The 14,635-nt window shown below is 45.5% G+C and overlaps 1 protein-coding gene and 1 non-coding gene across 4 annotated transcripts in view; one reads left to right on the top strand and one right to left on the bottom strand.

The window, feature by feature from the left end:
* Positions 1-14,635, bottom strand: part of RUFY3 (RUN and FYVE domain containing 3) — an 81,780-nt gene that overhangs the window by 53,347 nt on the left and 13,798 nt on the right. For 2 of the 3 annotated variants that reach the window (XM_060247178.1, XM_060247175.1), the window contains exon 2: positions 9,408-9,461. The exons of the other annotated variant lie outside the window; for it this stretch is intronic. In XM_060247178.1, coding sequence (XP_060103161.1) covers positions 9,408-9,461 — 54 coding nt within the window. The remainder of the gene's footprint in view (positions 1-9,407; positions 9,462-14,635) is intronic. 3 annotated transcript variants of the gene reach the window in all.
* Positions 13,652-13,718, top strand: TRNAV-GAC (transfer RNA valine (anticodon GAC)). The gene has a single exon. It is a non-coding gene; the product is annotated as a tRNA-Val (tRNA).

Genomic DNA, 14,635 nt, shown 5'->3' with positions numbered 1-14,635 from the left:
TTCCAGCTTCTCTCAATCATACAGCAGAGCTACGGAGGCAAGCCTCTCTTCCTTCTATTAGCTGAGGCTCCTCTCCCTTGTAGTCCCCTGGGGAAAGAAGGAAAGAGCCGAGCTTCCTTTGCCCTGTTCCCTGGATTCCATGGGAGAGATTCAAAGAAAACACCTTTAAGACCAATGAGTGCTAAGGTTTTAAGCATGTTTTAAGCTTTTAAAAATATATATTTAATTGTGTTTGTCTGTGTCCTTTATAAAGCTTATATCTCTGCTACCTAATCTTAAAAAGGTACACACATGGCATGGCCCAACCTGACATAGCCCGGCCCAACAAGGTCTCATTTATGTCAGATCCGTCTCTCTTAACAAATTAGTTTGACATCCCTGCTTTAAATGCTTTAAACATTAATACTCTTATAGTACCTGCCTGATGCCTGCTGGAACAGTATACAGCAAGTGTGTTGAACTCATTTGTTCTGAGGGCTTGGTCTTGACCTTGTTGGGCCGGGCCGTGTGTGTCAAAAAATGTAATGCCAGGTCAGGGAGATACAAACTTCATAAAGGACACAGACAAACACACACCCTCAGCTTAATCCACCTCACTGGCTTGCTGAGCCTCAGCCAACAGAAGGAAGAGAGGCTTGGCTCAGTAGCTCTGCTGTGCAACTGAGAGAGCCTAGCAAAGCAAGCTCTCCTCCCCCCACTTCCTCTCCAAGGGAGGAGCTTTGCGCTGTAGCTCTTGTGCAATTGAACAAGCCTGGCAAAGCAAGCTGCGATGCAGAAGGAAGCAAGAGAGGAAGAAAGAAACAGATGACAGTGAGTTGCTCGAGGGCCTGATAGGAGCCCTCCGGGGGCCTGATTCAGCCCCCATGCTGCATGTTTGACACCCCTGGTATACAGGAACATAATGCACAGCCTCTGTCAACTGGCAATAAAGGTCATGACCAATTGCTCACAGCATGGACAAGAGCCCAGGGTAAGATGATTGTGGCCCGCAAATGGTATGTTTGACACCCCTTCTCTAAAACCCTACCCCACACTGAACCACTGTGTTCTAAAGGATAATTTTCAGAGATAATTTTATCCTCACTAGCATCATTCTCCTCATTTCTACTGCAGTTTCTTGGGATTGTAAAAAGTTACCTATCGGGATTTACGTAAGTTATCTATCAATCGTAACGGTTGCCTCCTCCGGTATAAAATCCAGAGGAAAATATTACGCTTGCACACGTTCTCATCAAAGCCATCTTCAAAACAGAGTACAAAGGAGAAATTGTACTCCAAGCCAAGTCCCAACATCACATCCAAACCTAAATGTATACATATGAGATTGGCAAGAAAGCAGCCTGGCAAACAGTAGCAATTTTCCTAGCTTACAAACAGGCCTAACCAGTCACCTGACACCACTCTGATACAAACACAATGTGCTGCAGCTACTGCAAGGTCTATGCAAGGATCTGTTGTCATCAGAGGCAACAAAAAGTAGCACAATATCCAGTGTCAAAGAAACAGAAGATGGGGTGGGGGGTGGGGTTTAATTGCAAAAAATGCAAATGTCACCTTTGTGAAGCTATTTTAGTTTTAAACAAATCATAAGTAATGTACACTTTGAGAAGGAGACCCTAACCCTGTTCCCATTCTCCGCAGGTTAGGATGCTAAGGCTGCGATGGTCCTCAAACGAAGATTGGTCTCAAGAACTAAATGCAAAAGAGTCTCGGTTGGCTAAAAACAAAACAAAACTTGTAACTAAGTCCGTCTCTCAGCTCGACCAGCTTCCTAAAGGTATAAGTTTTCGAGAGTCAGAGCTGCCTTCATTAGAGTAAAGTAGAGTAGAGTAGAAATGGGATATTTGAGTCCTTTTATCCTAGTCAGAAGATGGGAGGGGTTTGTAAAGAATGCAGGGCTCATTTTGTAGCAGGAACTCCTTTGCATATTAGGCCACACACCCTTTATGTAACCAATCCTCCTGGAGCTTACAGTAGGCCCTGTAAGAAGAGCCCTGAAAGCTCTTGGAGGATTGGCTACATCAGGGGTGTGTGGCCTAAATGCAAAGGAGTTCCTGCTACAAAATGAGCCCTGCTTAGAACAAAGATTGCCTCCAACTTAAGAACAACAAAGTTTTATTCAAGGGGTGAGCTTTTGTGTGTACACGCAGTTCCACGTTAAATGAAACTTACCAGTCCATACATATAAGGCAGAAGATCTAAAGAATTCACCTGGATCTAAAGAATGCTTGTAAAGGACGAAAGGTTTAAGGCATTTTGTTATCAGCCTGATAAGAGCAGAGAGGAAACGCTTGGGGGCAAAACAGAATTTGTTGTGAGATAAGAAACCTATGTCCCTATTCAGCCCTGGGGGACCCACTGCTCTGAACTTGTAAGTTATCTCAAGTTTAGCAATCTCGTATTTTAATTTCCTCTTTACAGCTTTTACGAGTATTCTTTACCTCACCCCTCCACCCTTCTGACTAGGATAAAAGGATTCAGAGATCAACCTCAAGCGGGGCCCCTTTCTGCCATGTTTGTAATGACAGAGGTAAAATATATATATATACTTAAAATGGTGGTGGGATTGTACAATGTGTGTTCAGTAAGAACATTATGCAGACAGTTAAAGAACCAACACACAGAAGTAGCTATATTTACAGGAGACAAAGTTCAACTCAAATCAACATGCTGAGGTTACTGTTAAACCTAGGTTAACACTTACAACACGTACCTATTATGAATCTGTATGAAGCCACCGAAGAACAGATGTTCATCAGCAGAAGACTGAAAACTTTGTTCTGTTGACTGATCTAATCTAGGAAAGGAAAGGAAAGGTCCCCTGTGCAAGCACCAGTTGTTTCCGACTCTGGGGTGACGTTGCTTTCACAACATTTTCACGGCAGACTTTTGACGGGGTGGTTTGCCATTGCCTTCCCCAGTCATCTACACTTCCCCCCCAGCAACCTGGGTACTCATTATACCGACCTCGGAAGGATGGAAGGCTGAGTCAACCTCAAGCCGGCTACCTGAAAACCCAGCTTCCGCCGGGGATCAAACTCAGGTCGTGAGCAGAGCTTAGGACTGCAGTACTGAAGCTTTAACACTCTGCGCCACGGGGCTCTTCCCATCTAATCTAACTCCCTTTCAAAGAAGGCTTGTCGCTTCAGAGAAATCTGCAGAACCTTTTGGTATCAGTTACCCATCATTCTCTGCCTCTCTGAACAGCTCCAGCCTTGGAAATCACCATTTCCTAATGTATGATATACACAGAAGGATTCATTTTTCACAGACAAGAAGTTTTTTCTCCACTTCCCTTCAAAGCCCGCCTATCTCATCGAAGCGATTCTTCCTCTACATCCTGCACAATGTGTGTTTTCCTGCCCTAGAAAACATTCCCGAGAATTTGATTGTTTCCCTCTTGGACCCAGTTTCCGCTACACATCTCATTTTTCTTTTCAGCCAAAGCAGGTGTGGCCCTAAACTGTAAACCAGGGGTGGCCAAACTGCGGCTCGGGGACCACATGTGGCTCTTTCACACATATCGTGTGGCTCTTGAAGCCCCCACCGCCCTGTCAGCCAGCCATGCAGAAGGCATTTCGCTCCTTAAATCACTTCTCCAAGCCAAACCAGCCAGAAGCTTGGAGAATGCATTTAAAGTTGCTTTCTTTCTATCTCCCTCCCTTTTCCATCTCCATCCACTTGCCTGCCTGCCTTCTTGCTCTTAATTTTTTTTAAACATATAATTTATTGAAGTATTTAATCCTACATCCATATAACTCAAACAATACATAGCATAGCGTATATAACATACATCAAATGCTTCTTTTTTCCTTTTTATTTCCTCTTTGCCTCAAAACAACCAGTAATAATATCTTATTTAAATCTGTAGCCATAAGCACACCTTTTGGAGTTTAACCAACATATCAGTATCGGGCCCCCCCTGCTTTTACCCATCTTATATATACTCAAACCACCTCTTCTTAACTTCCACAATCTTATGCTCACCTAACTTTTGCTGTTTTAATATAGTTAATATATCCAACTGAATCCATTCATATAAATAACCATTCCATCTGTCTATAGTCCATTTTGTAGCATCTTTCCAGCCAAACGCTACAACCGCATGGGCAGCTAAAATCATAGCTTTAAATAGATCTTGATAGGATTTGTCCATTTTATGGTTCCCCAAAATTCCCATAAATAACACTTTCCCCAATAACTCTGCTGTAACCCTGCTCTTAAACACCTGACATTCATGTCTTGCAGCTCTCAAACATCTAATATTTATTCTATGTGATTCTTACATCAAGCAAGTTCGGCCACCCCTGCCGTAAACAAACATAATGCATATGATCGTTTTAAAAGTTAATATAAGGACTTTGGAACAGAAGTTTATTTTAGCAGCCTTATAATTAACTCAGGACAGAACTAGACATTAACTCAGCAAACCGGAGTCCTGTCTTTTCCCTGCAAATGGCAGAGCGGAGGGTTAAGCAGCTTCTGGAACCTTCCATTTCTCCCCTGCAGATGCCCGACCTTTGCATTCACATTGCTAGAGAAACAAGATTTTGGGACCTTTTGTGCCTCCCTCTTATTGCTCAGCTGCCAACTGCAAGCCTACAGAATGTTAACTAACTGACTAAGATAATTAGCAACCACCAAGAAGTGGTACGTGACTGGGTTCTTTATGGGAGCATCCTTTCTTTGACATATCTTCAGACGGAGGCTGTGCATTTCTGTCATGGTTATGGACATTATGGAAATGGGTGCAACCCTCATCACGTAAAGGGGGCCTGGTTGTATAAATCCATGTGGCTCTCAAGCTTAAACAGAATGTCTTAGAAAACTACATGGTAATAAGTGGGAACCCACAAGGACTTGCAGGAGACATCTCACTACCCCTTCTCCCCCCATTTCCTCTTTCCTTTTCCTGAAAACCCCTATAGCTTCTCCCCTTCTCCTGCTTCCTTCTCTCCTTCTAGGGTTGCTAACCTCTGGTGGGGGGGGCGGGGAGATCTCCTGGAATCACAACAGGTCTCCCAACTACAGAGATCAATTTCCCTCAGGGTAGCCAGATCGAGGTAGGGAAATCCCTGGAGATTTGGGACGGAAGCCTTCGGAAAGTGAGGTTTGGGGAGGGAAACAACCTCAGCAGGGTATAATACCATAAAGTCCACCCTGCAAAGGAGCTATTTTCTCCAGGGGAACTGATCTCTGTCCTCTGGAGAGCAGTTATAATTCTGAGTGATCTCCAGCTCTCCCCTGGAGTTGGCCACTCCCTAGAGAAAATGGTTGGTTTGGAGGGTGGAATCTATTGCATTATACCCTTTCTCCTCCTTAAACACCACCATCCCCAGACTCTGCCCCCCCCCCAAATTCTAGGAATTTCCTAATCTCTTTCCCTCCTATTGGCAATAACCATATCCTCTCCCTGCTTCATTCTCTGCTTCTCAACCATTCACCAACTTACTTTTTATCTGCCTGCCATCTTCTGCTGTATTTATCTTTATATACGTACTTCATTTATACTCCACCTTTCTCCACACGGGGGGGGGGGGGGGGACCAAAGCATCCTACATTATTATCTTCTTTTTTTATCCACACAACCATCCTGTGAGGTAGGTTAGGCTGAAAATATGTGACTGGTCCAAAATCACCCAGTGACTTTCCAGAACAAGATAGGGATTCGAACTTGGGTCTCACAGTCCCTACTCTGAAGCTCTAACCACTGCACCACGCTGGCTTTCATAAGGTAGTGAACATAAGAACATAAGAGAAGCCATGTTGGATCAGGCCAATGGCCCATCCAATCCAACACTCTGTGTCACACAGTGGCCAAATTTTTTTTTTTCAGTGGATGCTGAACAGCAGCAAGCGGCTGGCCAGGCAGAGTTCAGCCAGGCAAACTGGGCGGTATCAAGTCACGCAGAGGTTGCTTCCAGACCTAAGACTGCCAACCTGGAAATATCCCAGAATTACAACTGAATTTCAGACAACAGAGATCTGTCACCCTGAAGAAAATGACTGCTTCGGAGGGTGGACTCAATAGCATTATATTTGGCTGAAGCCTCTCTCCTCCCCAAACCCTCCCCTCCTCAAACTGTATCCCAAAATCTCCAGGAATTTCCCAACCTGGAGATGGCAACTCTTGTCAGGAGCCCTGCCTCCCCCCGCCTTTTATGACAGTATCAAGATTGGAATACTGTTGTTGCCTAGCAACACCCACTGAAGGAATCTGTTTTTTAAAGCTACAAGCATCCATTTATCATTTTCGGATTTTTAAAAACTCACCAGTGGGTTGTGTTTTTTTTTTAATTTCACATTTTTTCATGCAGATTTAGGGCCCTTTTCAGGTTTGTAGAAAGATCTGTCTTCCCCCTTCACCGCTCTAGTCACAGGATTTAAGGTTACAAAGATATCCTGACTTCACTATTAGAACATAAGATGCTGGCTTTTTGAAATTCCATGGAAACCCAAGCCATTTTTCACTTCCCACCTTGCATATAACAAGTGCTATTTTGGAAAACCAGTGTTCTAAGGTTCGACATATATATATATAGAAGCGTGGGCCTATTTGTTTACACCAGAATATAGCACAGAATGAAATGAGTGAAGAGCACAGAACTTTCTTGCCTTGGCTTTTCTCCTACGACAGGGGTCCCCAACATGGTATCCAGGGGTGCCATAATGGTGCCCACCAGCACCTTTCCTGATGCCCATCCGTTTTTTCAGAAAGCTGGCAGTGCCAGGTGGGGCTTTTGCCCAACAAGGCTTTTGTTTGTGCAAATCTTTTTTAAAATGTTGCTTTGGCACCAGCTGCCACCGCAGAACAAGGATCTTCACTGTGTGACTGAACGTTAAGCTGGCTCCAGTTCCTTCAGCAGGCATTTTGTGGAAGCCATTTCACAATGTCAGAATTTCAAAGGCACCTGAGGGCTTCAAAAAGTTAGGGACCCCTGTCCAACTCGATCCATTGTCCAAATTCCCCTTTCTCCCAGCTGGGCTCCAATACTGGAACTGAACAGGAAGGAAATGGGGGGGAGGGGGACTCCACGAGAGGAAAGCTATGGGAAGGTTCTTCTCTTCTCACCTGCCCAGGGCCAGCCCTAGGGCGTGTGGTGCCCCAGGCAGATTTCCTGCCTGCCGCCCCACATCCCTGTGTGCCCTTGGTGCGTGCACACACACACATCCCAGGCTGGTCTGCCTCCCTGCCGCTGCCATCCCTCCCTTCTCCCCTTCTGCAGCGTTGCAACATGGTGCTGCGCTCCGCCACCCGCCCTCCCCGGTGCACTCAGAGGAGTGCTGCTAGGCTTGGCTCTCCCCGCTTCGACACAGCCCAGGCTGGGGCATCTGAGCATCCTCTCTGAAGAGAGCACTGGAGAAGGCTTCACTTTCCCCTCCTTTCCGGAACCGGAAGGGAGGGAGAGCGAAGCCTCTTCTAGCACTCTCTTCAGAGAGAACGCTCAGATGTCCGGGCTATGTCGAAGCGAGGAGGGTTGAGCCTAGCAGTGCTCCTGTGAACGTGCAGGGGCAGCAAGGGCAAAGCGCGGCGCTGTGGGAGGGAAGGGGTGGGCAGCAGGGGAAGAAAAATAAGGCATTTGTCTTGGGTACCAGGAGGGGGGACAGCCCAATTCGGCACCCCCCACTTCCCGGTGCCCTTGGCAAATACCTAATTTGCCTAGTGGGCGAGCCGGCCCTGCACCTGCCTGTCCGCTTCTGTTCTTAAAATTAGCCCTCCGCTCAATTTTGGAAGACTCAGGTTTAATTAACTGGGTTTGCCGCCACATTTATATAATCTTTTGAGCCTGAGCCTTGTCTGAACAAGAACTCCTGCTGTCTTTCCCTAAACTCAGTTTTACCTCTCCCTATTCTGATGGTAATTTGAATGAATTTCCTTTTACTAACATTTAAACTTGCACAAATGCATTCATGATCATCACTCCACACTCTAACAATGTGTATTTTAAACCTAACGAGGAAACTCAACAACAAGATCCTTCCTGAACGAATCAAGCTTAGTTTGGAAGAAGAAATTAAGATGATGTCTATGAGGAACAGGAATGACACAACGGCACAATTTATTTTAAAAATTGTTAAACCTTGTAATCATGGAGGAGGAGGATCGGAACAATGACTGGGAAGTAGGATACTGATCGATCTCTTTACTGAGATTCAAAGTTGTATGTGGGCACACATGTAGTACACACACAATGTACCCCAGCCCTCTAGAGGTACAGCACTAAAAGTAAGGATGGGCATGGATTGGAAAAATGCTGCTCGTGCTGGTTTGTGGCCGAACCACAAACTGAACCATGAACCGAATAGGGAGGTTCGTTCGTGAACTGAGCAAGTTCGTGGTTTGTGGCCCTGTGAATCCTATTGAAAAGGACCACAGTCCCATTAAACAAGGTTTTCAAAACGCTCACGAAACAGCTGAGTGGCGGGGAGAAGACGTAGCTATCACTCAGCTCTATCACTCAGCTGTTTGGGGGGCAAACTCTTTAAACTTTAAGGGGACTGCACAAGAAAGCCCAAAACAGCTGTACTGCGGGGAGCAGGCTGTTCCTCATCACCCAGCTGCTTTTGCAGCTTTCATGGGGAGCAGAAAGCAGGGGTTTAAAGGGATTTGTCCTTTTAAACTTTAACGGGACTGCACAAGAAAGCCCAAAACAGCTGCACTGCAGGGAGCAGGCCGTTCCTCATCACTCAGCTGTTTTTTGCAGCTTTCATGGGGAACAGAAAGCAGGGGTTTAGAGGAATTTGGAGTCCCTTTAAATCCCTGCTTTCTGGGTCCATTTGCAAACCACAAACAGGGCAATATGTGTGACCATTTTGCTTCTTTTGGGGGATATTTTTGTATTTTTTCGTGTGTGTGCACACACCTGGAAGTCATGTTGATCTCTGGTGACTAACCCCTACTGGGGGCCTGGAGGATATTCAGGGAGGTGGCTGAATAAGCCTACCTCCACCTTCCGACTGGGTATTTCAAGTTCAGTCTCCCATCCATGTACTAACCACAGTCGATCCTGCTTAGCTTTTGAGATCTGACGAGAACAAGCTTGCCTGGGCTATCCAGGTCTGGGCACCAATTTTGCTTCATAATTCATGCCCATCCCTACTAAAGACTAAAAAATTATAAGATGAAATGTGGACTGTACCATCTCCAGACAGCTACCAGTACCAGATCCCACTCCGCTCACCCCACAACAACCACAGCATGGATGAACCCTAAGAATGAGTACAGAACTGGTTTTTTAAAAAGGAAAATGCACAGAGATCAAACAAAAAAGAGCCAGTATAACATGCTTAGACATACATATGGACACAGCAACCACCAGTGGTAGTTGTCAAATCAAAAAAGACGACAGAAGCCGGTTGGAAATGAAATGGAAAGAATAGCTGAAAGATGTTGGTGTGGCACGCACCTTCTGTATCATCGCGCAATTGCTCCACCAAATCTGTCAAATCCTCCCAAGAGTCTTTGAAAACGGCAAAAAAAGAAAGGAAAAGAAAGAAAAAAATGTCATGCAAGCCATGGTCCAAAGAAAAGACTGAAAAAAAAATCAAGGTAAGGAAAAAGAACAGGAAGGGAGCTTGTTGTATAAGGTAAACACATTTGCAGTGGTTAGAGATTTAACACACAAAAGCTGCTTTAGTCTGCAGAAAGCAACATAATCAAATGTATTAGGCAAGAGGAAAAGAGTGTTTCTTTAACTTTTTAAGTCAGAGAAAAGCATAAGACAAGTTAAACCTCAAAACTGCCTCAGATTCTACTTCCGTGATACCAATCAACACCCCAAAAATGTCAGAGGCAAATATCTTATTCCTGTGTTTTAAATCATGGTAATTGAAGGTTGTAGCTGTGGCTAGAACAAACCTTTTTGTGGTTTAAGTTACAACCAAGCGATTTTGATGGCCCTATTCAATATACTAGCAACGCACACATAATGTCCCTTCCACAAATGATCTCTGCAAGGGATAAGAGAGGGACAGAGTCGTTAGGCAAGAAGGGGAGGAGAGAAAATGCTGAAAGGGCAAATTCCAGACAGATCTAAGAGGAAAGGCAACAGAGGGCTCGGTTTTCACAAATCGCCACCTTGACAAATTAAACTTCAAACATTCTGGCTTCATACTTACTTTTCCCCCCCCCACACTCCTCAAGGACTAATTTAGCGTTGGGAAGCAGGTTGAGCTACAAACTTGAATGAAATGAAAACATTCCTTCGCTGTACAAGGAAAGATTTAATAAAACGTCCACGGACTGGGTGCAAAGCAAGACACACCCCATTATGTCTTCCCTCCCACAGGGAAGCTCCTTCACCCTTGCTCATGTGCCAACTTGCAAACAGAGAAGAAGCATCCATACAAAAACAAGAGTAAGCTTTTGGAGCCTAAACAAACACAGAAACTACTTCCCCCATAGATGCGAACTGATTTTCAACTTCCTGTTTCCACATGCTGCCTATCTATAAAGCCAAGGCACTCACCTCAGTCCCAGAAGTTATGGTTAAATCTGACGCGAACTGCCTCAGTACAACCAACTGGTTTGCTGAGATATGCTTACCGCAGAAATGCAATTTTGTACGGCATTATATAGCTAGGGCAGTGATTTTTATCGACCTAACATAACTTCTTGCTTGCAAAGAGAAGTGTTGGAATAAAGAAAGATCTCTCGGGAAGCCTTTACATACCCTTCAGTTTCGATACTAGAATACAGATTTGTGTGAAAAGTTACATAATACCTTTTAAAAAAACAGTATTTTTTCCCTGCTGCTTTGAGTGAGGATGATGAATAGTGGACTATACACACACAGAAATTATATAATCCGATATGTGCCATGAGTGCAGAATTCTGCAACCCACAGAAATCCTGCTGAAGTTCATAATCTGTTCACACTGGTTTACTGGGGTGGGGGGGAGACTTCTAAAATTCACCAGGTACTTCCCCACACACTTTCCGATATCTCCCCCCAGCTCTTCAGAGATGGAAGCTTCTTGGTTTTAAAATGAAGCCTGAATTCTGCGGCCAATACCAAGTTTGGCAAAAAATGCAAAATTCATACCACCTCCACTCCCAAGCTTGCCTTGAACCAGGAAGTGAGCTACCAGATGAGCTCTGCTGTGAATGATCCAGCCCCAACTTATTCTTTGAACCACAATGCTACTAAAGCACCTCAAATTCACATGGCTGGGGTGCAGGTCCCTCTAAAAAGATGAGGAGCAAAGCGATGCTGCCACAGCCTTTCACCTTTACCATCATCTGAAAAGCCACTTGCGGAAGAAGAAGAAGATGATAATGATGATATTGGATTTATATCCTACCGTCCACTCCGAATCTCAGAGTGGCTGACAATCGCCTTTATCTCCCTCCCCCACAACAGACACCCTGTGAGGTAGGTGGGGCTGGAGAGGGCTCTCACAGCAGCTGCCCTTTCAAGGACAACCTCTGCCAGAGCTACGGCTGACCCAAGGCCATTCCAGCAGGTGCAAGTGGAGGAGTGGGGAATCAAACCCGGTTCTCCCAGATAGGAGTCCGCCCACTTAACCACTACACCAAACTGGCTTTCATCACCAGATCCATGCAGGAGCCTCTCCCCTGCACAGGTGAGAGATACATAGCATGACCTTGGAGTAAGGGATAAAGTGCACATTAAAGCAGGGAGCAGGCTGGTTGCAACCAACCAACCAACACCATTGGTGAAAATAAGTGAATAGATTTTAACAACTGTATTATATAAAAAAACCCAGCCCTGTGCAAGCACCCGTCTTTTCCAACTCTGGGGTGATGTCACATCATGACATTTTCACGGAAGACTTTTTACGGGGTGGTTTGCCATTGCCTTCCCCAGTCATCTACACTTTACCCCCAGCAAGCTGGGTAAAACTACTATATTTGTTTGGACCAAATGTTCTCTCTTCAAAAAAACTGGGTTTTTCCAAAATATATTAAGAATGGTATTCCCAACTATGAAGAGCCCCGTGGCGCAGAGTGGTAAGCTGAATTGCTGCAGTCCAAGCTCTGCTCACGACCAGAGTTCGATCCTGGTGGAAGCTGGGTTCAGGTAGCCCAGCTAAAGGTTGACTCAGCCTTCCATCCTTCTGAGGTCAGTAAAATGAGTACCCAGCTTGCTGGGGATAATTTGTAGATGACTGGGGAAGGCAATGGCAAACCACCCGTAAAAAGTATGCCATGAAAACGTTTACTGTTTTCGCACACAGCTTACCTCGCAGTCACAATCCTGTTCCCTCCACAGCGTCTGTTGGATTTCCCACCATCTGCACCGGAGCTACAGGAAGTGCCGCGGCTTTTGCGTAGCAAACGTAAACTGGGTTTTAGCGGTTTACGTTTGCTATGTAAAAGCTGCGGCACTTCCTGTAACTTCGGCGCAGATGGTGGGAAATCCGACCAGCCGCTGCGGAGGGAACAGGATTGTGACTGCGAGGTAAGCCGTGTGCGAAAACGGTCGTTGTGAAAGCAACGTCATCCCAGAGTTGGAAACAACTGATGCTTGCACAGGGGACTACCTTTACCTTTTTATTCCCAACTACAAGGATTTTATTAGGGGTTATTTCAAACTGTACCCTATTGATACACACAGAAGGAAATTTTATTCCTCTTCAGAGAAAATTCTACAGCTCGTTGACACAAAAAGTAGCAATGGGACAAAGAGAGCGGACAGAAAAAAATCTTCTCCCTCTCCCACAATACAAGAATTCAGGGGAACCCTATGCAGCTGATGGGCAATACATTCAGGATGGACGCAAGGAAGTACTTCTTTACTCAAGGAGCTATTAAAATGCTGAATTTGCTGCTAGTGGACATAGTGATGGCCAAAAGCATACAGGGCTTTTAAAAAAAAGGTCTAGATAAATTCGTGGGATATAGGTCTATCAGTGGCTATAGACATGAAGACTAAATGGAACCTCCACATCCAGATAGATCAAGACAGGAAGCCATCTTGGTCTATCTGTAGCAGTAGACAGGGTTCGTTTTGTGGAAAAAAAATAGGTGGCAGAGCTCATTAGCATAACTCATTAGCATATGCCACCCAGCCAAAAGCAACCTGATGCAAGAAAGGAGAGCCCTGGGCAAGCAAGGCCGGCTAGAAATCCAGCCAGCCCAAGCAGGCCTCGCTCTCATGGGGCTCTCCTGGGCTGCCCCCCCCCCCCGGTAAAAAGACCAGCAAGCCACCTGCTGCCCAAAATCACATAAGAAGTAGAGAAAGGGTGGCACAGGCTTCTCTAGGGGTTAATGAGGGCTGCTGGGGGTGTGGCAAAACTCCCGGTGGCTGGATGGCTGCCCGCTCTCCTAATCCAGGGATTGTTATGCAGCTGTACCTACTATTCAATGGACAAGTAGGTGGGGAGGAAGAGGAGGAACCATCAGAAAGGTTCAAGTCAAGAGCTGCACTCCTGTAAGCTCCTGCTGAATCTGAGGCCTGGCAGCAGAAAAGAACAAGAGTCCAGCGGCATATCTTAAACACTAACAAAATCTGTGGCATGAGCATGAGCTTTCATGAGTCACTGCTCACTTCTGTATCTGAAGAAGAGAGCAGTGATTCAGTCTTGCTCTTTTCCACGTCCAGAGACTTTCCCAGAGCTGGGAGGCAACATCAGGGGAAGGTCCTGGCCTCTATGACCAGTTGTTGGATCTCCAATGGGGAGGGACGGTGGCTCAGTGGTAGAGCATCTGCTTGACAAGCAGAAGGTCCCAGGTTCAATCCCCGGCATCTCCAAAAAAGGGTCCAGGCAAATAGGTGTGAAAAACCTCAGCTTGAGACCCTGGAGAGCTGCTGCCAGTCTGAGAAGACAATACTGATTTTGATGGACCAAAGGTCTGATTCAGTATAAGGCAGCTTCATATATTCATATGTTCTTTCCTTCCCTCCCTCCCTCCTTCCCTCCCTCCTTCCTTCCTTCCATCCCTCCCTCCTTCCTTGGGGAGGGACGGTGGCTCAGTGGTAGAGCATCTGCTTGGGAAGCAGAAGGTCCCAGGTTCAATCCCTGGCATCTCCAAAAAAAGGGTCCAGGCAAATAGGTGTGAAAAACCTCCGCTTGAGACTCGGAGAGCCGCTGCCAGTCTGAGTAGACAATACTGACTTCGATGGACCGAGGGTCTGATTCAGTATAAGGCAGCTTCATATGTTCATTGTTCATATGTTCTCCAGATAACTGCTTAGCCCATGTGAGAGACAGGATGCTGGCCTAGATGGACCACTGGTCTGATCCAGCAAGATTCTTATATTAAGTACAAAGCATCCATTTACTTTGCTCTTCATTTCTGCAAGGATATGAAGCTACTATATTCTTTTCATACACACATTATAAGCACTTTCCCTATGAAGAAAGGTTAAAAAGCTTGGGGCTCTTTAGCTTGGAGAAACGTCGACTGCGGGGTGATACGATAGAGGTTTACAAGATTATGCACGGGATGGAGAAAATAGAGAAAGAAGTCCTTTTCTCCCTTTCTCACAATACAAGAACTCTTAGGCATTCAATTAAATTGCTAAGCAGTCGGGTTAGAAAGGATAAAAGGAAGTACTTCTTCACCCAAAGGGTGATTAACATGTGGAATTCACTGCCACAGGAGGTGGTGGCGGCTACAAGCATAGCCAGCTTTAAGAGGGGATTGGATAAACATATGGAGCAGAGG

The sequence above is a fragment of the Heteronotia binoei genome, chromosome 9, assembly GCF_032191835.1.
Source record: "Heteronotia binoei isolate CCM8104 ecotype False Entrance Well chromosome 9, APGP_CSIRO_Hbin_v1, whole genome shotgun sequence".
NCBI lineage: Eukaryota > Metazoa > Chordata > Lepidosauria > Squamata > Gekkonidae > Heteronotia > Heteronotia binoei.
This window is presented reverse-complemented; position numbering and strand designations above follow the sequence as displayed.